This window comes from Phaenicophaeus curvirostris, chromosome 7 (genome assembly GCF_032191515.1).
Source record: "Phaenicophaeus curvirostris isolate KB17595 chromosome 7, BPBGC_Pcur_1.0, whole genome shotgun sequence".
Taxonomy (NCBI): domain Eukaryota; kingdom Metazoa; phylum Chordata; class Aves; order Cuculiformes; family Cuculidae; genus Phaenicophaeus; species Phaenicophaeus curvirostris.
Window position 1 is genome coordinate 11412991 of NC_091398.1, and position 22543 is coordinate 11435533.

The following is a 22543-nucleotide window of genomic DNA, read 5'->3' on the forward strand; positions in this document are numbered from 1 at the left end:
TTGTTTCCTGCCTTTCCATACTGGTTACAAAATATTTTGATTGCACAGGTGTCCAGGTCTAATACAATAAATAAAAATGCTTGTCAGAATGGAATTTTATAGAGTTGACGTCAATATCATACTACTTACTTCCATTTCCCCAAACTACTTCAGCATTTTACAGTTATGCTTATCAACTAGAAGAAAATAAAAACAAATCTAAATAGAATTATTTAGAGGAAAAAACCCAACCATATCTCATTATGGTAATCGATTAACTGCAAAAGTAGGTGATGCCATTAATTCACTTTGTTTATGTACATTTCCTTGGTTATTTTTGTTCTGGAACACAAGGTGTATTATTAACTAATGCATAATACTGAACAATAACTTACATTCAAGAACATTACTTAGCTTTAAGTGAATTCTATAGAACACTAGATAGAGCGGAAATTTAAGATCTTAAAAAAACCCACCACCCCCAAGCTCTAACAGAAATGCATCACAATTTCAAGCAAGGCTGAAAGAAAGTATAATTCTCTTTTTCTTTGTTGGTTTGGTGTTTTTTTCCTCTCCCCCTCCTTCCTCTTTCAGTGCTGTCCCATGATCCTGCAAAGTAAGCAACCAGCAAACAACAAACGTCTCCTCCCAAGATGGGACTTGATTCTTCCTCCACTCCAGTTTCATGGTTTGTGAATTCTTTGGCCCTGTCTCCATTTTCTCCCACCTACATATATTTCAAATCAAGTCAACAATACTGGAAACATCCATGGTAGTGCTCTAGCAAGGACGCTGATCTTCCTGCCTGAGAGACAGCAGTTACAGAGTTTATGGCAGAGTTGAGGGTTGTTTATGTCATTGCTTTGAGGAATACTTAGACATGGATATCAGTTAAGAAATTTCCCAGAGGTAAAAAGCCTTTTTGTACTAAATAAAATTTGCTGAAATTAAAAGCTTTACTTCTCAAAACAAATTAAATTCATTTCATACTATTTTTTGTCTCTCGTTTGGAAATACAGCAATTTGACCACAAGAGACAGAATTTTTAAAGCAACTATTATTCCTAAATATTGCCGCAAAAGTTGGGAAAGAAAAATCTAACATCTCACTATGCTAACATTCACAAATACCTTGTTTATCTTCTTAAGTGATAAACCCTAACCATAATTTATCAACGTAATAAATTTCCTTTACTTTTGTCCCATATGTGCATACATAGATTCTTTTATATGCACTTTATAGTTGCCCCACCCTACTCTATTAAGAAGTGTTACATAGCAATCAGTGAATTTCTGTTCTTCCAGGAGATGACATGATCTGAAAGTTCAAATAAATACTATTAGCTTATCTGGATATTACACTTATCAACTGCTTTTCTGCCTGACATAAGATCTGGGAAAGAACGACATAGTTAACACAGCAGCCTCCTATGGCTACTTTTAGGTAGCGTTATTATTACTTTTCTTATTATAATCAGAATCTATTTTATAGCAACACCTGGAGATGTGGCAAGGACTTGCCCAACACCTGAGGGATCAGACGATAAGATGTGCTCCTCTCTCGAGAAGTTTACAGTAGTGTCAGCGGAGGTACTAAGTAATCTGCTACACATTGAGAATTAATACCTGCCCATTTAATTGCTGATAGTCTTTATCTCTGACATAATGACAGGGCTCTAAACCCAGTCATTTTCATGTATACATTACATGATATCCGAAATAGCATCAAGAGAGCACTCATATGAGGTCAAAACTGGGCCCAGCTTCTCATTCAGTAAGGGAGAAAAGGTCTCTTTGACATTCCCCAATTAAGATTTAAAGAACTGTGGGATTTCTCAGTAACAACATCCCAACAGCAGAATGGGGCCCTTATCCAAGCCATAATTCAGACATTTAGGGGTATGTTGGATGAGGTCCCAAAAAGTAGCAACCAATGAACTGATACTTTTTTTTTTGTTCTCCTATCCCCAAATTCCAACCTAGCGGTTAGGGAGTATTTACAAACTTGTGGATGTGCTTTATATGCAAGGTAAGCATTAGTAAGGAAAATATTTTCATTGCACAATTGCTGACTATGATTAGCATTAGCTACACACATCACAACAAGCAGATCAGCTCTACCACACTAGAAATCCTCCCACTGTTAAAATATACATTAGGATTTCACAGACAGCTGGGGGGAAGGTGTGGCACAACTGGTCTCTGGATAATGTTGCAGATCTTTGTCTTGAACTGAAGTAATGGAACAACTGTAATTCACACCATTGAAGATCTGTTCCAAGATTTGCCTCTTCCAAACAGAAATGTCGTGATAGTATGTCAAATGATGTGAATTGACTGTACTTATTTTCATGCATTAGTAACCCAAGTTACATTGAAATCAAAGTGACATTGAAATCAAAAGAAAAACATAGTGCAAAATTATTCAGTGTTGAAAAACAACTCCAAAGGATTCACTACAGCTATTACCAGTTTCACTACAGCTTAACAAAGCCTCTCAGAAAAGTGCTGGGTGGGAGTTTGCTTCAAACACAGCATCTAGAAAATTAGAAAACCCTGTTTGGTGTACGTTTTTTTTAAGGGGACAGAGAAGCGGGGCCGGGGGGGGGGGTGTTGGGGTTTTTTTGAGGCAATGATGTCAGAAGACAACTCCTTTCCATTGGAAGCACTTTGTTCCGATCTCCCTGATCAACATGCAACAAGAGCCTTATTTTTATATCTCCATCTACCATAGCACATCAGTAGCCAACAATCCTCAGGTTAATCTGCTGCCAAGAATAATATGATATTTTCTCTTAGCAAAGTCAGAAGAATAGCCATCTAGAAAGAGCCGTTGAGACAAGAATCAGGACTGAAAGGGGATATCACACCATTCTCTCACCTAAAACTAATAATCTACCAGCCATCCCAACTACATTATAATCTTATACTACTACAATTAAAATACGGCCTTTAAGAGCAGTTTATTTGCTGGTAAATTTCTACCCAGAGACAGTGGCTGAGAACTTAATTTTAAACAATTTTTTCTAAGCAAACCAAGTTTGATCCAAACACCAGCTTGATCCTGATCTCAGAAAGTTAAATGTAGCCTATTCCCTTGTTCATTGCATAGATGAGAGAAAGCACACTCCTCTATTAATCCTAGGGTTTTAATCCTAGCTATGCTGGGAGTCTGTTTCGTGATTGACATCTGAGATTCAGAGCACACAGGGAAACATCTGCAGCGACCATCAATGACCTTTTGCAAGTGAGTTCTGGTTTAGAAATAGGACTTTTCAAATGTCCCAGTATGTTTAGTTCTGGAGGGTTGGTCCAGATCCAAAACTCCGGGCTTGATTAATAAGAAGATTCCAGGCAGTCCACAGCTGACCCTGGCCAGTTGCACTGGAACTCCAGATTGCTGACGTGGAAGAGGAATACTGTGTTGGGGACAGAGTAGGTCCAGATGCTGCTTCTCTCTTTAGAAAGGAAATTACAGTCTCTAGAAGAGGAACTTGGCACAGTCAGCTTTCTAAGCTAGGAAATTTCATGATCTGTTGGAATATATTAACATGTACATTTTTAACTCCAATAGAGACATAGCTTGTTTCTGGAAGAAACGTTTGAGAATGGCCGAGTTGCAGAGCCTAAGGGAATGCAAGGGACTGGATGATTTCATTTCCCCAAAGCTAAGGCAGTTGGCAAACATGGGTACAGTTTGCTGCTTTTTTGCTTTTATTGTTATGAATTGTGTGGATAAATGATGGCAGGTTGCCTAGAGCCTGCAATAGGCCTCCTTCATGAAAGCTGAAGTAAATAAACGACAGTTTGCTTTATTTCACTGTTTCTGTGCCTATTTCAGAAACAACCAAGACCTGCCGAGTATTTAAAGGTACCAGCCTGGATGAACAGAGAAGCTGGTTACACACAGTGGCAGCCTGGATATCATGCTTGGATCAGCAACTGCTCCTGGGCCTCAGCACCAACTCCAGACAACTTCTTCAGGTAAAAGAAAATTCTATTTCCAAGAAATTTTTCTAAGACTATTCCCAAGCTCTGAACTTACATTACATGCTGCAGACCAGAGGAAAAATAAATGTAACATGTGAAACTCCCAAGAGTTGCACAGATGTGTACAGATTTCAAGCCTATTTCAATGCCTACTGCATGGAAAGTATTTCCACTACAAGTAAAACATCCAAGGTTACTAGTTCAGTGCCAAGTCATACAAGAATCAAACGTAGTTGTTTCCACTTGACAGTCAGCTTAGTTGCGAGAATAAAATTCCCCTGTTTGAAACTAAACACTTCGCTTACTTCCACCAAATCTGTCAAGGATACCAAGAAAAAAAGGACATGTTTATTCAACTTTTCCAATGCAGAAATAAACTCAGAATCTTAATTAGGGCCATCAATCAACCATTGGTTTTCTAATTGTTTGTTTCAAAAATTGGAATTGGTATATATTAAATTGAAAAAAACCTCCCTTTTTACAGTCAAAGTAATTCACCTACAATGAAAAGAATTTTTAAGCAAACGAGAAATTAAGAACTTGGGAATTCCCAGTTTGAACCAGTGCTGCAAGGGGACCACCAGAAATGGAACTGAGGCCAGGCAGGGTTAGAGGAAGGAGCAAGAACACAATGGTCACTGTTCATCTTGCTCAGAGCAAGGAAAATTGGCATGTGAAAAGAAGAAATTCAATGTCTTAGACGAATAAATTGAATCCCTGCCCAAAACCTGTTTCTCGACCTAAGAATGGGGCAGCTTAGCAACAGGGCTATCCAATCAAATGCAAGTCCAAATCCTGCTCCACCACTCTAGGTAAATGTCACATTGATAGAGTGAAGTTCCCTCCATCATCCTATTCATACTTTGGAGAGAAACTGCTTGTTCTGAAACTTCCCAACACCCCACCCTTAACTGAGGGCTGAGTAGCAGGCTCACAATTGACCCTGGAGCAGACAGGAAATGTTTATAAGTACAGAGCTGTGAATTTCTTGATTGACTGAACTAAAATATCAAAGAAAAAAAAAACAACTTATTTTGTGCTAAAATTCCTCTAGTTGGGAAACAAAGGTTATTGTTATGGTAAAGAGCAACATACAGCCATTTCTTTTGTTCATGAGCATAGTTTGTAGCCAAAGTATGGAAGCAGTCAACCTCACAGCAGAAGACATCTGTGTCTTCTGTGGTGTAGAATTGAGGGAAGGAACAGCAGAGGGCATAACTAACCATACATTTCCCATAAACAGCCATGTAATTTCAACTCAACTGGACTGTAAGATCTATAAAATCCCTCTATGAACTATATTTTCTACATGTACCTCATTGTTATGGTTGGCTGGATTTACATAATGATGTACAGTTTGAGGTCAATGTGGAAAACAAGCCTTATTAATTACTGGCAAGCTCTCTCCAAAAAGAATACACCCTGAGGAGCCCAGTGATCAGGCACAAAAGCATAAGAGCCAACTGGTAAGGTATAAAGCCTGTGATTCCTCCATTCAGAACATAATTACTTTTCAGAATATCTTAAGGGCATTAAATTCCAGGTGTACATCTGACAATAAACAACAGAAGAACAGAATAGCATCCATATAAACACCTGTCTGGTAAGAGAAGCATTTTCTTCCAAACAGCAAAGCATAGAAAAATGTGTAACTGTCTTTTGCAAGACATCCTCCTGCAACTGAGTTATACAGTTAATTATTACTGACATAAAACAGGTGTCTAGAGGTCACTGTGAAACACCCTAATCCAAAAGGTGGTCACTGTATGAATAAATCCGTAAAAGGGGTCTTCCCTACTGACTGTTACCAGTACCATCAATATCCAAAGTGAATATTCAGAATCAGCAGGCAGCTAGACATGTCTCATGACTGTATTTCCATTCCTCTACCTGTGAGCAGTACATCATCTTGAACACATGAAGAACTCAAGGCATAACATATTGGTATGCAGACTGTTTTGGAAGGGGGTGCCATTTTACTGTGATATAGCAATATGATACTTTCAAAATAATCCAGAAAAAAATCTATTCTAAAATCCACCTAGTACAGGAATTTAAAAGTATGATTAATGAAGCATTTTAATAGACCTTGAGAAAAATTTCTCTCCAACTTTCTATTTCCTGTTTTAAAACTACCAGTGCTTGAAGAACAAAAATGTTATCACTGCCTTGAAATCTTAGTGCCAAGTTAGACAGATAAGAAGAACTTGTAATACTGACTCAGAGGTGCACTGAACAGGAGCTAGACTACTTCACATAGGCTCCAAAACTTGCTTTAGAAACTTATTCCCTTTGAAGCAGGCCTCAAGCACCTCAAGTCCTGGTATTACCTTTTTTAAGATTAATTTCTTATAAACATAGATAACCCCTTAAACTGAGTGGAAAACTTTCCTTCACAATCAACAACTCATTAATTTCAGAAAATCGCTGGAATATCCACACGTTATTAAAAAACATAGAGAATTCCAATGCATGATGACTCTGAGAATACTCCTTAAGCTAAAAAGTTGTCAATTTGTATCAAAGGGAGTTGTAATACATAATTTTTTTCTAGCCTCTGTTCTGTTCTTCTTAATATTCTAACGCGTTCTGAGTAAAATGTATTTCTGCCTGTTCAAGGCTTCACCAAACCTTTCTTTTTACTAGATAATGGATGTTCATGCCCAGAACAAATGCTACATATTAGTGTACATACAAGTTTGGAATGTTTGGAATGTTTCTCCAAGTAAGCACTGTCCAAAGCACTGGTGCAACATACGACTTGAGCTTAATCACATAAGACACACCAGAAATTTTATAGGCTACAAAATCTCAAATTTTGCAAGCATTATCAGACTCTTCATAATACAGGGGTCAGTGGATTAACACAGGTACTGGAGAACTCTTTACACATTTAGTTGGACTGAAAGAAAAACATTGCCCTTCAGGCACTTCGTGTGAAGACAATTCCATTTCCAAAACTAGAGGAGTCTGGTAGCAGGCTCCTATGTGTTTCCCACGATAGGAAGGAAAAAACCCAAGAAAACTAGCATCAGCTAGAACAGAAGAAAAGGGCATTTTAAGGAAAAACTTTGTGGTTTTCAGTAGTACATCTATTAGAGATAATGGCTAGACCTGCAATTTCTCCCAGCTCCAAATTTACTACTAGGCTACAAAAACATATAGCAGAACTATACATGAAGAATGGCACACATCTACATCACCCTGAGGAACAGGGGATATGTTTATTAAGACTTGAAAGAAATATTTCAGATACTTAAGAGATTGCACTGCATGGCACAAAAAATATTAATGTAATTGCTATAATTGTACAGCATCTGTACACACCAGTTGCTTAATATTTATATTCCTGAAAAATTGCCTTTGCTATTCCTAATCAAACTAATGATGAAGTTTTCCAGTGTGATAGAGGCTACTATCAGCTAGAATTATATGCAATTTCTTTATTAAACTTGTATTAACTAGAGCTGTGTGATATCATTTATTGTTGTCATCTCCGAGCAAGGCTAGCAGCACTAGAAACATTGCTTTCATGAGAGAAATGAAGGGGCAAGAGAAACTTCTGCATTTGTCAAATCCCCATCTTACTTATACAGGATAACCAAGAAAAGGAAAAACAAACAGACCCCAACCAAACTTCCAACAAAACCTATACCACCAGACCCTTGCAAAACAACTCTCACCTCCTAGCTGCTGAAACAAGTACTAAGAGAATCAAGCCTAAGCAAGATCTAACCTCAAACTTTACGTATTAGATTCCAAAAGGACTCACAATAAGCTACTTCTCTTGCCTGACTGTGATAAAATATCCTAAGATCACCCTGTCATTTTAATAAACAGTTATAAGTCAATGCTATCTGCAAAAGCAGGAACATCATAGTCCTGGTATTTACATTTCATTGTGAACTGCATTACATTGTATAAACAAATGACTTGGAATGTTCTAAGTCTTGCAGACTTGTAGACAGAAGGAATTTTAGTCTTTAATCCTCTCCAAGGAGAAAATTTTAAAAAAAAAAAAAAAATGCAGACACACACAAGAATAAGATGGAGAGGTTTTTTTAAAGAGGCGGGGGAAAAAACATTCTCATTTCTGTTGGAGGTTTTTTAATGAAAAGAAGTATAAACTGGCAGTTTTAGCAATCATGCGGAACTAGTTTTAGTAAAAGTGTATCCTTTTGCCAAACCAGCTCACCATTTCAAAGTAAACAACTGAAAGTGAGAAGATGAAGCACTCCATCAATCCTAACCAGATTCAGTTTTGTATGATCACATTGGGACATAACAGGGATCCATTAAAACCATACCTTTTTTCTTGTGTGCAGGCGGAAACTTAAGGACAAACTGGACAATGGCCTTTATACATGGGCTCAAGACAGTCTATACTTATACTGTAATCCTTTACAATAATGGCTGCACAGTGTCTAACAGCTCTCTCCAAGAGCAGAGCCCTTAAATAACTAATTGATGAAGTTAAGACACTCCTGGATCCTAAGACTACCCCAGCTAATTTGAGTATCAGTGGCTAGTAAGTCTAGATAACAACACTATTCAACAGCGTAGGCTTTCATTTAAACTTGTCATCTTTCAGCCCATAGACTAACTTTATATCTAAAGCAGTAAGATTTATTAGATTATTTTCAGACCCATTTTTTCCAAAGCTTAAATGTTTCACCTATGGGAGAAGTAGACTTCTGGAAAAAAAAAAAGCAGCAGCATAAGAAAAATGTTATACTCCTTTAAGAGAACTCTACTCGCCAAGTAACACCAATGAAGTAATTTCCACTTTGAAAGCAGTGATGGTTGATGCAGACATGAAGAAGCACAGCAGGATCTTTTGCAGTTGTATGCATGTCATGAATTCCTCAGTCGTGATTCCTGTCCCAGTAAGAGGAAGGCAGGAAACTATTATAACAGAAAGTTTCTCCTCATGGCACTAATTCACCAATCACTGACATTTATAGGAGTTAGATTAAGATGCAGCTGTGTCCTGTTAGAAAGCAGGATCGTAGGAACCTCCCCTTCCCAGACACAGTCACATTCTCTCTTACTGCTATTGCTCCAGCCTAGGGCTCCTGAAGCATTCTGCCCTACAGAAGCTATGGATCAGGACATTATACATGCCAAATGTCCAGTTGCAATCAGCTGCCCCAAACTTATGTCTTTACTGAATATTTTGTAGCTTCATGTAAAATTTACCAGGAGTTTGACTATCATTAGAACCCTGTAAACCTTACTTATTCTTCTGTACTGAGATGATGCAAGGACCTTTTCTGTGCCAGATTTGAGCACAGAGTGAACTTGAACAAAAGCTATTGAGATTCCCTTGGCTCCCCCAAATTCAGAAACTGGGCTGTATTTGGGTGCCGCTGTTTACTTATGACTGGAAGAAACCTTAAGGCAAAATTTGTGCAAAAACATACCAAAACTCAGGATGCCTTAACCAGGGAGAATATTACAAAAATTTTGCATTGCTCTAATTCTCCAGCAATAACAGATTTTAAAAACACTAGTTATATGAAGATATCCTCTATATGTACTTAATTTTCTGCATAACTGACAAAAGATTTCCAAGATAACCACTCTTTTATTACAAGTAACTGACTGCCACATCTTTTTTCCTAATTAATTCTTACTTCAGATGACTAGATCCTGATGTTGTTGACCTCTATTAAATGAAAACTTGAAATACGTAAAGTTTTCTTTCATTAAGGGGCAAGGAAACTAGGTATAAATCATCTTATCACAAGAAATAAGGTTATTCATGTGTTATAAAGTACTCCTCTGAATAGAAAGCTTAAATGACCAAATATTTACTTACCGTGTTCATTACATTCTAACAAAACCAAAATAAACTGCCTATCTTGCACAGTGCCTGTAAAAAAGATAAATTCCATCCTGCAGAGGTTTCCTAGGAAACCAGAGAAGACTCAAAGAAACAGAGAACAGCTGGAAAAAAAAAAGGGGGTGGGGGGGAACAAAAAAACCCAAAGAAGTAAGTGCTCCATATCCTCAATTTTAAAACCATTAGAAAGACACCACTACTGAAAAATAAAGCAGTGCAATTCACACTGGTTGGCGCCAGCATTCTTCATAACAGCAAACATGCGCAGCCTGAGGAGAATAGGATTTAATTCTTCTCTAGCTATCATCCCACCCTGCTCCCCTAAAAAAAAAAACCTACAAAACGCTCAAGAAATAGGAATGTTTTGGTACAATGTAGTAAAGCTTCAGAGTTTTGGTCTGTCCGCTAAAAGAGTGGCCAGACCTACAGAGAGGTTTGCTTTACTGAAACCTTACAGCAAGGAAGAGTTTATGTATTTCACAGTCCAGAGATTTCTTTGCTGAGGAGCAAGATTCCACTCCTGAAATTAGTCAGCTACTCAACATGAAAATCTGTGCAATTCAAGAAAAATATTATTAGCACAATGGCTCAGTATGTATACTACAATAGTACCCTAAGGCTTCATCTGAGATCAAGGATGCTTTGTGCTCAGCACTGCACAAATTCATAGCGAGGTCATAGCAAGGTCTTGCACTTTACAGTAATGACATGTAACCAAAGCATGTCCAATGTCCAGGTTTAGATAAAATCTTCTATCACTAGAGCAAATATTTCAACCAGAAAAAAAATATTAAAAAGAGGTGAAGGACAATTTGTCTAACCTCAGTTCTAACTTCTGAAGTAGACTTATACTAAAGAATGGCAGAGTGCCATAATTCCAATATCCAGGGCTGTCACAGCAGCCATGCTGTCATGTCAGCTCTTCCTTCCCCACATGGCTCCACTTTCCATGTTCTGCTTTGCTCGTCACCAGGCTTGATATGACCTTACCGTCCTTTGTTGCCAAAGTCTGTTCTGTACTTCCTGACTCTTGGCAAAGCAAGCATTTAAACATCTGGAAATCATCCTCTATTGCTTTCAAAAGCAAGATTCACCTAACTTGCAAAGTTGTTACCATAGAGTGGGAATGTCTGATGTCTTAAGACATCACATTTGATATACAAATATATATTAAAAAAAAGTTCTACATACATCTAACACACTGTATATTACATCTCTCTAAAATTAAACATGCAGTTACAAAGATATGAATTGCTTTTAAAATATTAATCATGTATTTGGAATGGTTGGACTCGATGATCCGGTGGGTCTCTTCCAACCTGGTTATTCTATGATTCTATAATTAAAATTTAAGCACGTATACTTGCAGCTTTACAGACCAAAACGTTCATGATTTGAGAGTTCTAAATTACCGATATTTAAAATACATATGGAGCAATACTTTACATTGAGAATTGTGTTGTTTTTCTAGTGCAGGAAATTTGAAATTGAAATATATTACTTTTAACTAAGATTCCCTGAAAAAAAAAGAAAAAAAAAGCATTTAACGGACAAAATGAGATTTCAGATGTAAAACTGGGACACTCTTGTATGATCTGCCTGTAATGACATCAAAGTGCTATGATTTAAATGCAAGGTCTACAAAAGTCTTAATTGTGTCTTCAGAAGTTGCCACTTACATGCCACTTCACTACTCAGATAATTTGAGTGGTTTTCAAAGGTTCAGTTTTATAAAATACAGGATGGCTAACAAATCAGATCCTGTGCGTCATAAGATACAAATAGGCATAATACAAGCATTCTGTCTTGTAAGCCCATTGTCACAAACATCCTTTAGGCCTGTGAGGCTTTAAAACAAGCACTGTCAAGGCTGAGACATACCAAGTGAAAACCTCTTGCACGTTCTTCATCGCTGAAGAAAATACACCCTTCAACAGTAGAGGTTCTTTATCTGTATCATAAAGCCACAAAACGTATTGCCTTTTCTTTTAGAAACCAACAGATTTTCAATGCATGTATTACAGTGTGTTAGTTTGGGTTTGGGTTTTTTTTTTCTTATAATAAATGAAGACACTCCTTCAATGGAAAGTTACTACAGAGGAAAAGAGACACTACCTTCTGTCTATGTAAACTATTTCTGCCCCTTTTCCACAGCCTGAAGTCACAACAGGGCAACAACACCACAGCTGCACAGAGCCAAGGGCTCCTTTAGAGGTAGGAAGCCCATCTCACACCCGGTGCCTCTCTGGAAGTTCCTGCCTTTTTTCTTCCCTTAGTCTTCCTTTCTCAGAGCTTTGGTCACACTGAGGATTATTGAGTCTGACAGGTGTGCACACAGCAAAAATCTTGAATAAAAGGGATTGAGTCTTCAGAATATTTGTCCTATTCAAGTCTAGGCCCCTTATATTTCCATTTTACTATCATGGTCTCCTCCTCCCCCTCCCCCCGCATAAATTACCACTTAGACCAACACCAGTCTTGACCACTGAAGGATAAACAGAAGCCCCTTTGTCATTTTCCTCATGCTTTTCTGCCTAATGGACTATCAGAACTATATTTTTCTTCACCAAATCCTACTATGTGACAAAGAATAGCATCCTTAGTTTTAGCCTCCTCTTACCACAAAGCACAACACAAACTCTGTTGTTATCACTCCAGCCTACACTTCTCCAAGATAATTCTCTTCTTTGTATTTCTTACCCATATTTTTGCACATGTCGAGTATTTCATTCCTCATGAACATCTCTAGATTTCATTAACATTTGGTTTCTTTCCTGATCCAGAAGCTTACAGAAGACTGTAAAACCATGAGATTCCATCCACAACAGATACATTAATCAGGTACCTTTATTTAATTTTCCCCACCATAAAAGCAATATTCTAGCCCTTGCTAACTTTAAGATTTCACAAGACTGAACCAAATACTTTACTAGCAGTCAAATCATTTTATGTTAACATAGAATAAAGCCATCAAGAAATAGCATTTCAAAGTTATCGGTGGGCAGAGGGGGAAATTCTGCAATCTTCTTCCTTGATAACAACAGCCATGTAATTGTAACTTAATAGTACACACACTGAATGATTTAAAGTTCTCCCTTAAGGGACATAGAGATGCCGCAGTACCTACTGCAAGTTTGGCGCCTCAAATATTTTGGAAGGATTTGCTCATATCTCCAAACACATGAAGTTTAATAGTTTTTCAACTTCCTTATGAATAATTGACAAATTTTCTAGAACTACAATAAATTACTTTTGATTGTAGAGATAATACCTGACAGCTTAAGAAACTTCCAGACAGATCAGTATAAGCATCCATGCTGACAGGCAACATTAGGCCAGGATAACCCCAGAACCACAACATGCTTTGATAGCGGCAGTTCTCAGTGGTTAATACCCATTTTAATTGGTTTAGTCAGCAGGTTTCTGTGGAGCTGGTCATAGCTACCATGGAGAATACTCTACTTTCTTGACCTTAACTTCTTGTGCAAAGCATCACTACCACTGGGAACAGGATATATGTGATGATAATTGAATGTATAAAAGCATATTCACATTTTTTGACAGGAAGAGAAGTTTCAGGAAACCTCCCAGAGTCTTAAAGGAAAAGTGAGATGACGCAGCTACTCAACAGATTCTTTCATACCAGGAGGCTCATCATTAATGTAAACGAGAACAACAAAGAAATACATGTTTATTGATTACATTATCCGTAACAATAATTCTAATTCATAATAACAATAATAATATTATAACAATGTTCATAATTCAGAGCAACTTGATTTCCTGAAAATAGCACTGATGGCTTAAAGATGGCTACATTGTCCCTACACTTAATACAACTAATCATATATCCTAGTCTAAAGGAAGTTCCTCTGGCCAGGGAGATTTCAATTATTTATCTCAGCAGTGTGCCACAAGATGCTGTTACCCGGCCATTGAATATGTGATGTTTAGTACTTCGAAAAATTAAGGCACTGCCTTAAGGGAAAGGACTGCTTTAGGATAGACAGAAAATGAGACAAATAATTATCACAGGACAGCAATCACTACAGGATTACATGACATTTTCATTACATCAAAAGATTTGGTAGTACCCTGTAATGAAAATATTTATAAAAGTCTGAGTAGAAAAGCGGCAAGCAAGAAAGCACAGCTTCTGTTCACCATTTCTGCCTTAATTTCTTCCTTTAATATTTTTCTCTTTACCTGCTGGGATACATGTGATCTCTGCCAGAGTGAGAACTGCTTTAAAGAAAACTCTGTGTAACCTCAGAAGTTACCTGTAGTAATACAGCTATTCCAGGACAGGTGACAGACATTGTCTGCAAATGAGGAACAGTTTCTTCCTGGCTTTCAGACTGTATTTTCATTGTAATTTTAATATGCAATATTAATCTTAGAGCACTGGGACTAGGAAAGATTCATAGTGATACCTTTTCTCTCCTGTAATCTTTTCCTACACTACACTGCCATTGTGTCTCTAATCCTTCACTTCAGATGGTCAGCTTGCTGAAGCTTGCTGGCAAGCATTTCATGACCGAAGAGTATTTGGAGAGGATACTGTACAGACCTTCTCAGCCAGAGATCTACTCCACAGCAGGGGACAGGCCTCAGTGAGACAGTTTACTCTTCTGTTCCTACTCTAAATGAGTTCATGTCCAAAACTCTGAATTCCTGACAGCAGTATCAGAGTCACTGCTTGTGTTTCTATTCAGCTGCATTATCCAACAAACAGGGGCACAGAGATTAAAATTAATTCTTTAGTCCTCCCATGCAACTGTTACATAGTCCAAAGACTATAAATGAAAACTACTGAACGTCTGAACAGGCTGGACCGCTGGGCAGAGTCCAATGGCATGAGGTTTAACAAGGCCAAATGCCGGGTCCTGCACTTGGGGCACAACAACCCTATGCAGTGCTACAGGCTAGGAGAAGTCTGTCTAGAAAGCTGCCTGGAGGAGAGGGACGTGGGCATGTTGGTTGACAGCCGACTGAATATGAGCCAGCAGTGGCCCAGGTGGCCAAGAAGGCCAATGGCATCTTGGCTTGTATCAGAAACAGCGTGACCAGCAGGTCCAGGGAGGTTATTCTCCCTCTGTACTCGGCACTGGTGAGACCGCTCCTCGAATACTGTGTTTAGTTCTGGGCCCCTCACCATAAGAAGGATGTTGAGGCTCTGGAGTGAGTCCAGAGAAGAGCAACAAAGCTGGTGAGGGGGCTGGAGAGCAGGTCTTACAAGGAGTGGCTGAGAGAGCTGGGGTTGTTTATCCTGGAGAAGAGGAGGCTGAGGGGAGACCTCATTGCTCTCTACAACTACCCGAAAGGAGGTTGTAGAGAGGAGGGTGCTGGCCTCTTCTCCTAAGTGACAGGGGACAGGACAAGAGGGAATGGCCTCAAGCTCCGCCAGGGAAGTTTAGGCTGGACATTAGGAAAAAATTCTTCACAGAAAGGGTCATTGGGCAGTGTAACAGGCTGCCCAGGGAGGTGGTTGACTCGCCTTCCCTGGAGGTGTTTAAGGCACAGGTGGACGAGGTGCTAAGGGGTATGGTTTAGTGTTTGATAGGAATGGTTGGACTCGATTATCCGGTGGGTCTCTTCCAACCTGGTGATTCTACGATACTAAAGACAAAATACTGTGGAAATGTTTCAGTATGAAAACAACTGCATTATATAATTCTCCCAACCGCACTATTTGCATCAGAAAAATACAAATTCTCCAAAACTCCAATCAAGCTTAAGCTGACAGCAGGATGGCCAAGGAACAACCTTAGACCAACTCTCAAAAGACAAGACCTGTCCTCAGCAGCTAATAAAAACAGAATCTCAAGGGCCTGCATGAATATAGATTCTCTGTACAGAGAGTATCCCATTGCTAGCCCTCTGACAGACTTAGTCTTCATGCTTCACACATGACCTTTCTGCAACAAACTTGGGTGGGATAGTGGAATAATGGAATTGTTTCTCTCTATAAAAGATAGCACAGCAGGCTATGATAAATGTACATTCCTTACTAAGAAAAGATAATCGTAAATAGCAGTTTAGATATTTTAATTACCACATCAAGAGCTTATCAGCATCCAAAGATTCCTGTGTGCTATTGTTTTCATAACCACAAATCAATTTATTAAACAAGAATTTATTAAACAAGTTGTGCCACTTCTGATAAGATAGTACTACTGTTTTATCCTTTCTGATTGTTCAGTAACAGCACAAACTCTTTAAATTTTTCAGAATTTAAGTCAGGAGAATCATAAATCAGAGAACACAACCTGTAACAAACTGTGAAGAAAAGGTATTATTTGTACAGACATAATGTATTGATTGCATGAAATACATATGCAATCAACAACATCAGTACCTCTTATCTTCAGTGTTGCATAACTTATAAGTCTTTTTTTCCCAACCTGAATGTACTTGATTCCTTAAATAACCAAAGAACACTTATTTTATACCACTGAAAGAAACACGTTTTCCTCAGTCCCTTCTCATTATGCTTTGAATTAATACATCAGTTGTTCCAGCTCAAATTATACCTAACCTTCTGCACATGACAGTCTCACCAAGGCTTTGATCAGGCAGTTTAACAAGGTGGATCTGCTGCAGTTTGAGAGTTCAGGCAGCAAGTGCAACAATCTTTCCTCATGCTCTGAAAGTTCTACAAAGGCTTCTTGGAGTTTGAAAACTGAAATTCCAAGTTAATCCGATTAGTTTATTCATTTTATACTAAAGGATACTTGGTCTTGCCCTGTGCATTAGATTAAAAATAGATTCTTTTGTCTATAAAATAAGTTACAGTGCAAGCCCAGTCTCTTTTCCCAGACCCAACTGAGAATCCATTGGATTGCTACTTTGGTTTTTCTTTCCAAGAAGAATTTTTGAGAAAAAAAAGAAATTGTACATCATGAGGACCTTAAACAGAAAAATGTCACAAAGACAAACATAAGTGAGACAATACGCATACATATAAGGATAGATCACATGCCTCCAGCTGGAATTCCAACTACTCTTTATGACTACCTTATTATTTTTTGGCACAGAGGGCCTTGAACATCTGCCCATTTTTTTTAAAAGGATCATAGCATTGCATGAAGGTCTGCCTCCAGAGTTTCTGCTTCCCCACATGTATACCCAAGATTCCCCGTATTTCTTTTTTCACAAAACATCAAGAAACAAGTAATGTGACAAGCTGATCACTTCTAATTCTAACTGCAGAAAAATCATACAACTTCCAGTTAACCCAGATAGAAAAACCAGGTATTATTCCTAAGCAGAGTTTTCCTAGGCAAATTTATAATAAATTAAAGGGTTTCGTGGATTTTTTTTTCCTGAAAAGTTCTAAAAAGAGTTAAGAAATTGAAAAAGGCTTCCTTTTATGATAATATATGTTATTGTTAAACAGGACCAATCCCGCAATATTGACTAAATCAACCTGATATAGCGTTCTCTCACTGAAACAAATTGCAATAATGAAAGGATTACACCAAGAAATGAAGAGTGACTATGCCAAAACATGAATGAGAGCATGAAATGACCATTCGGTTTCCATGGCAATAATCTATATTTGTAAACATTCTGGCAAAAAAAAAAAAAGCCTGCATTAACAGCCACATCATGCAATTAGTCTTCAACCACCAAGTATTTCCTAAAAAAAAAAAAAAAGACAAAACAAAAAAAAAGCTAATGTGGATAGCTTAATATGACCCTCAATTTATGTATTCCATAATCCTTAATCCTGAGCAAAATTTTGCTCAGTCTGTGCAGGAGAAAACTTCTTGAGGACTCTTTTTGTGTAAATTTCTATGTAGAGTCCTCTTCCCATACTTTTACAGGCAGGGGAGTCAACAGCAAACATTCAGAAGTCATGAGTCAGTCCCCAAAGAACTGTGATTTTTTTATTTAATACATAAGCAATTAACATTTTCCGCTTGTTTAGAGCCATAATCACTTCTTATTTGCTATGATTAGACCCGTAAACATGCACATACATGCTTTCTCGCTAAGAAAGTAGGGGTATACATGTAAGTGATTCATCCTGGTACCTGGAACTTTGGGGGAAACAAAAAGGAATCAAGTATTATAAGATCCTTGCTAAAACTGTGAGAATTAGCATGATGGATTTTTTTATCATCCTTCATATCATTCTCCTTACCTTAGGAGCTTTAAGGATTCTTTATAAAGGTGAAAGACACATAAGCACCTGTCATGAATGCTAAATAATTTTCTTAACTCCTCATAGACACAGCAGGCTTTCCCTTCCCATCATATTCCCAACACCTGTCTCAGTGAGGAGACTGTGCAATGCAGTAATCTATTTTCTCCTTAATGTCTCTAATATCAATGAGGGAATAGTTGATGTATATAATAGCCCCCATTCAACCAGCTCAGCTGTTTCTGCCTCCGTTAATGCCAGTCCATTTTCCTCCACCCTTTGCATGGTTTCCAGACAAAGTGAAAGACCTCGAGAATTCAAGAAACTACTGGAGAGAGCAGAGGGCCAGGAAGATGAGAGGACTAAAGCATTTCTCTTACAAGGAAAGGCTGGGATCTGGGTCTGCTTAGCCTGGAGGAGAGAAGACTGAGAGGGGATCTTACAAATGCTTATAAATATCTAAGGGTCAGGTGTCAAGAAGAATAGGCCAAACTCTTCTCAAGAGTGCCAAGGGACAAGACAAGGGGCAATGGGCACAAGCTTGAACACAGGAAGTTCCACCCAAACATGAGGAAAAACCTCTTTACCATGAGGGTGATGGAGCACTGGAACAGGCTGGCCAGGGAGGTTGTGGGGTCTCCTTCTCCTGAGATATTCAAACCCCTCCCAGGCACATTCCTGCTGTAGGTGAACCTGCTTTACAGGGATGTTGGACTGGATGATCTCCAGAGGTCTCTTCCAACTCCATCATTCTGTGATAATTCAAAGAAGGTAAAGAGGTTCTTGAATTCAAATGCAACAATCAGTGTTTGGTTTTGCTTGGTCATGCTGTGGAAGAACACAGATACTTTTAAATCAATACAAGGATTCACACTAATCTCAGCTGAAGTAGGGCTGACACCACAAGAGTATGTTGCAGAAACTGATGAGACTCTAAAGGGAAGTATAGGATTGCAGTGAGAAATACAGGAGATGGTGGCAATAGATTGTCACTGCCACATCCATGTACAATTCGCACAGACAAATCCTCTTGGACGCAGCGATTCCTACAATTTCAGCTCTATCATTTACTAGAGATTCTCCATTGAAAGTATGTTTCTAGTTTTCCTAAAGAACTTTTTTGAAGAAAGCAATCACCTTTACAGTCACAATTGGATGGGAAAGGATCCCAAAAGCATGCACTGCTTCTGCTAGTAGTTTCCTCTATCCTAAGTCCTAAAGAAAATGAAAAGATTACACAGTGCATGGACGTTCAGGGATTCCAAATACTCAGTGTTTAAACAGCACATAATTTCAGCCATCTTCTGGGCATTTTTGAGCCCTATTGGATTTCTGAACTAGTCTGGGCCCCTACACAGGATTTAAAAACAGCATCTCTCAGTCTTCTAGGACTTTCCAGCACTGATTTTATTTTATTTATATAACTTTCCAAAAGGCACATTTAAAACAGCTAGTCTCAAAATGACCGATTTTGTTGTATTAGGTTTGAAATAGTCTGTTTTTTCACATTTTTACATGCATTTTAAGTATATGTACTATATCGCACTACCAGCCAAGTATTCTTGAGCAAAACAGATCAATATGGTTCTAAGAGGGGAAAAAAGAAATGGCATTATTTAAAAGCACAATAATAAGCGCCTTCCCCCAAAAAATTAATAAGTATCCTTGGCTTAAAGAAGTATTACAGTTTTTATCAATTATTTTGAAAATTATTTTACCCACTTCATTATGTTCAATTTATCAATATCCCTCACATTCATCTTGATAAATACTGTAACATACTTCTGGAAAAGCTATTACTTTCTTCCACTGTGGTTAAGGTTCATAACCAGTATTTAATCGTCTTTTTTTTTTTTCCTAAGACTGGCATGAAAAATGACTGGTAAAACACCGTTTTACAAACTTCCTCAAGATATTTTTTTTTCTAATCTAAGCTTCCTGAAGTGCCTTACTCGCTTTCCCAGATACCTCCAATATTTGTTTACCATAGCACCTACACTGAAGTGACACATTTGACGAAGTGAATGGGGAGAAGTGAAGCAGCTGTATAGACAAAATTGCCTGCAGTACGATACAGCATACACTGAACGTAGACCTCTGCACAACCAAGTACTAAATCCAAGACAAACTACATGTAAAAACTTTCCCGTTTTGAAGCATTTGTGGGCTTCAGTCTGGAAGTAAATCAAAACTGAAATTCCCTTGTTTATGCAAGCAAACCAGACCAACAGGCAGGATGTACCCTCTTTCCACACTATGCACCATTCTTCACAATATATTCAAATATCTTCGGAGCTTGTTTGTTTTATTTTCACCATAACGAACATTCGAGAAGCAGCTTTTCTGTATGTATGGTAGACAAAAGCCATTACATTCTCAAACAGGAAGATGAATAAGTGAAGTAAGTGTAAACAGATGTTACTAATTTATTACAATGTATTTTTCTCTCTGACTTACTACTAACTCCAAGTTTCCTCAGCCATCAGCATATGGGAAGTACATCCCAGAAGGTGTTGTTACATCCCATAATGGCAACAAACTTATAAATGACACGTAATAACCCCACAGAAATTTCACATAAGACTAATTTTTTTTTTTTTTTTTTTTTTAGAGAGAGGGAAAAAAAACACAGGAAGAAAAGCAACCTTTTTTACTACATAGACATTGAAAAGTGAAGTCTATTTTCACAAGCGTTTTCTTTGTAATTATACGGATCTAAAAAGCGATTAGTATCTGTCTCCCATTATGGTGAACAGATGAGTTACACTCCCAAGGTTATAAAAAGTGTCCCCTCTACGGGACTTCTTACACAGCTGGGCATCATCAGAAGAGAATCATTTTGCTTCACAGAACAAAAGTTTCAGAACTATCGCGCTGTTTTATTCGCCAGGCTATGACTCCTCCTCACTCGCACAATGCAGCTTACTGCCAGGAAAGTTCGCTTACAAGAAAAATTAAACTCCTGAAAATGGGCAATAAAATAACTGTAAACTGCACTATGCGGCAACGCACTGGTCTTTGTTGGGCATTATTTGGAAAAGAAGCCAGTATTCCACACAGAAGCCCAGGGAGCGTGTGAGTATTACGACAGACCCAGACTGTCCCACGACGTCTTCTCACGTTTCAGGAAACCAACATACAGCACGACACCCACCCGGGCTAATGAGAGAGCACGGCCCCGTACACTCTACTGACCATCGCTCTCTCCCTCTCCGGCACCGAGATGATATTTAGTAAGAAAGGACATAAAGCAGCCTAAGACAGGTCGGGTAGCAGGGAGGCTGCGAGCACCGCAGGCTGGGCTCGGGCAGCGCCGCGGCGGCAGCCGGGACACGAGGAGAAAGGAGGAGGAAAAGAAAAGGAAGAAGGGGACCCCCACGTTTTGGTATCCCTCTAAAACAAAGAGAGCATCGCAGACGCAGCCCGCCCTGCGAGGTCCGAGTGCTCCCGGCTCGCGGGCGGCCGTTCCTGCCCCAGCCCCGCTCCGCTCGCCTCCCCGGCGGAGCCCGGCGCTGCTCTCCAAGCCCGGTTACTCCTCTACCCGCGCCCCACCCCGCCAACTTTCATTTCACTTATTATCCCAATCGCACTGCATACAAAGAGTGGGAATTATTTGGGTTTTGGTTTGGGGGGGAGGGGGGGGTTGTGTTTGGTTTGGTTTTGGAGTTTTTTTGGAGGGAAAGAAAGAGAAACTCACCACCATCATATTCTTCGTCTTCTTGCGCTTTTATGGTTATAAATTGCCCTAATAAAGCAGCAAGGATGAAAAAAGTTCTCGCTTGTTCCCAGCTTGCCATTATGCCTGGCTATTAGGCGTGTATCCTCCTGGGCAGCAAAAAAGTGCAGAAATGCAAGGTTATTTTAGCACTATGAAGCCATCTGGTGACTCTTTCTGCCCTTCAGCATCAGTTCCAGGACAAAGTCTGCCAGCCCCTTTTTTCAGCACCAGCTCCAGCGGGGTCTGCAAACACTCCTCTCAGGGAATGCAGCTTTAAATAGGAAGAATGCTGCCTCCACTTCTCTTCCTGCCCCTTTTGAGCTCGTTCAGGCTCCTAATCATCCACTCCCTGCCAAGCAACAGTCTGATTGATGGTAAATAACCGAATCAGAGCTGGCTTCACTCTTCCTTGAATTTTTTCCTTTAGGAGTACACTTGTAGGAGACTTCCCTGCTGCTGTGCAGTGCTTTGTGCTGTGTCAGGACCATCTATTAAGTAACTAAAGCATAGCTCTGTCAGAAAGTGTCAGGAAGAGAAGGCTCTGCTTTTAACACACCCAACCCACACTACCCGGGACTGGAGGTATGGCCTCATTTGGAGTTGATTCCCTTATTAGGAACTTGATTCCTTCCAGCTTGTGGAAAGGAGGATTTCCTCCTCTGCCTTAACTGCTCTCTGCCTCGCTGTAGTGTTGTTATTAAATATGACTTCGGTCCCTTGGGAGGGGCTGCAGAGCTATCAATGCAGCCTGTTTCAGGAACCTGTAAATAACCACCTTTTTCCCCCAGAGGGTGTCTGGATAATCTTTCCTCAAATGCTTAGTGTGTTCTATATTTACTGTCCTACAAACTGGGAAGAATATT

General features: G+C 39.0%; 1 protein-coding gene across 1 annotated transcript in view; it reads right to left on the reverse strand.

Annotated features, from left to right (window-relative positions):
- COL5A2 (collagen type V alpha 2 chain) overlaps positions 1 to 21937 on the reverse strand; it is a 115318-nt gene extending 93381 nt beyond the window's left edge. The window contains exon 1 of the mRNA XM_069860770.1: positions 21660 to 21937. Coding sequence (XP_069716871.1) covers positions 21660 to 21759 — 100 coding nt within the window. The 5' untranslated portion in view covers positions 21760 to 21937. The remainder of the gene's footprint in view (positions 1 to 21659) is intronic.
- Positions 21938 to 22543: the final 606 nt, after the last annotated feature.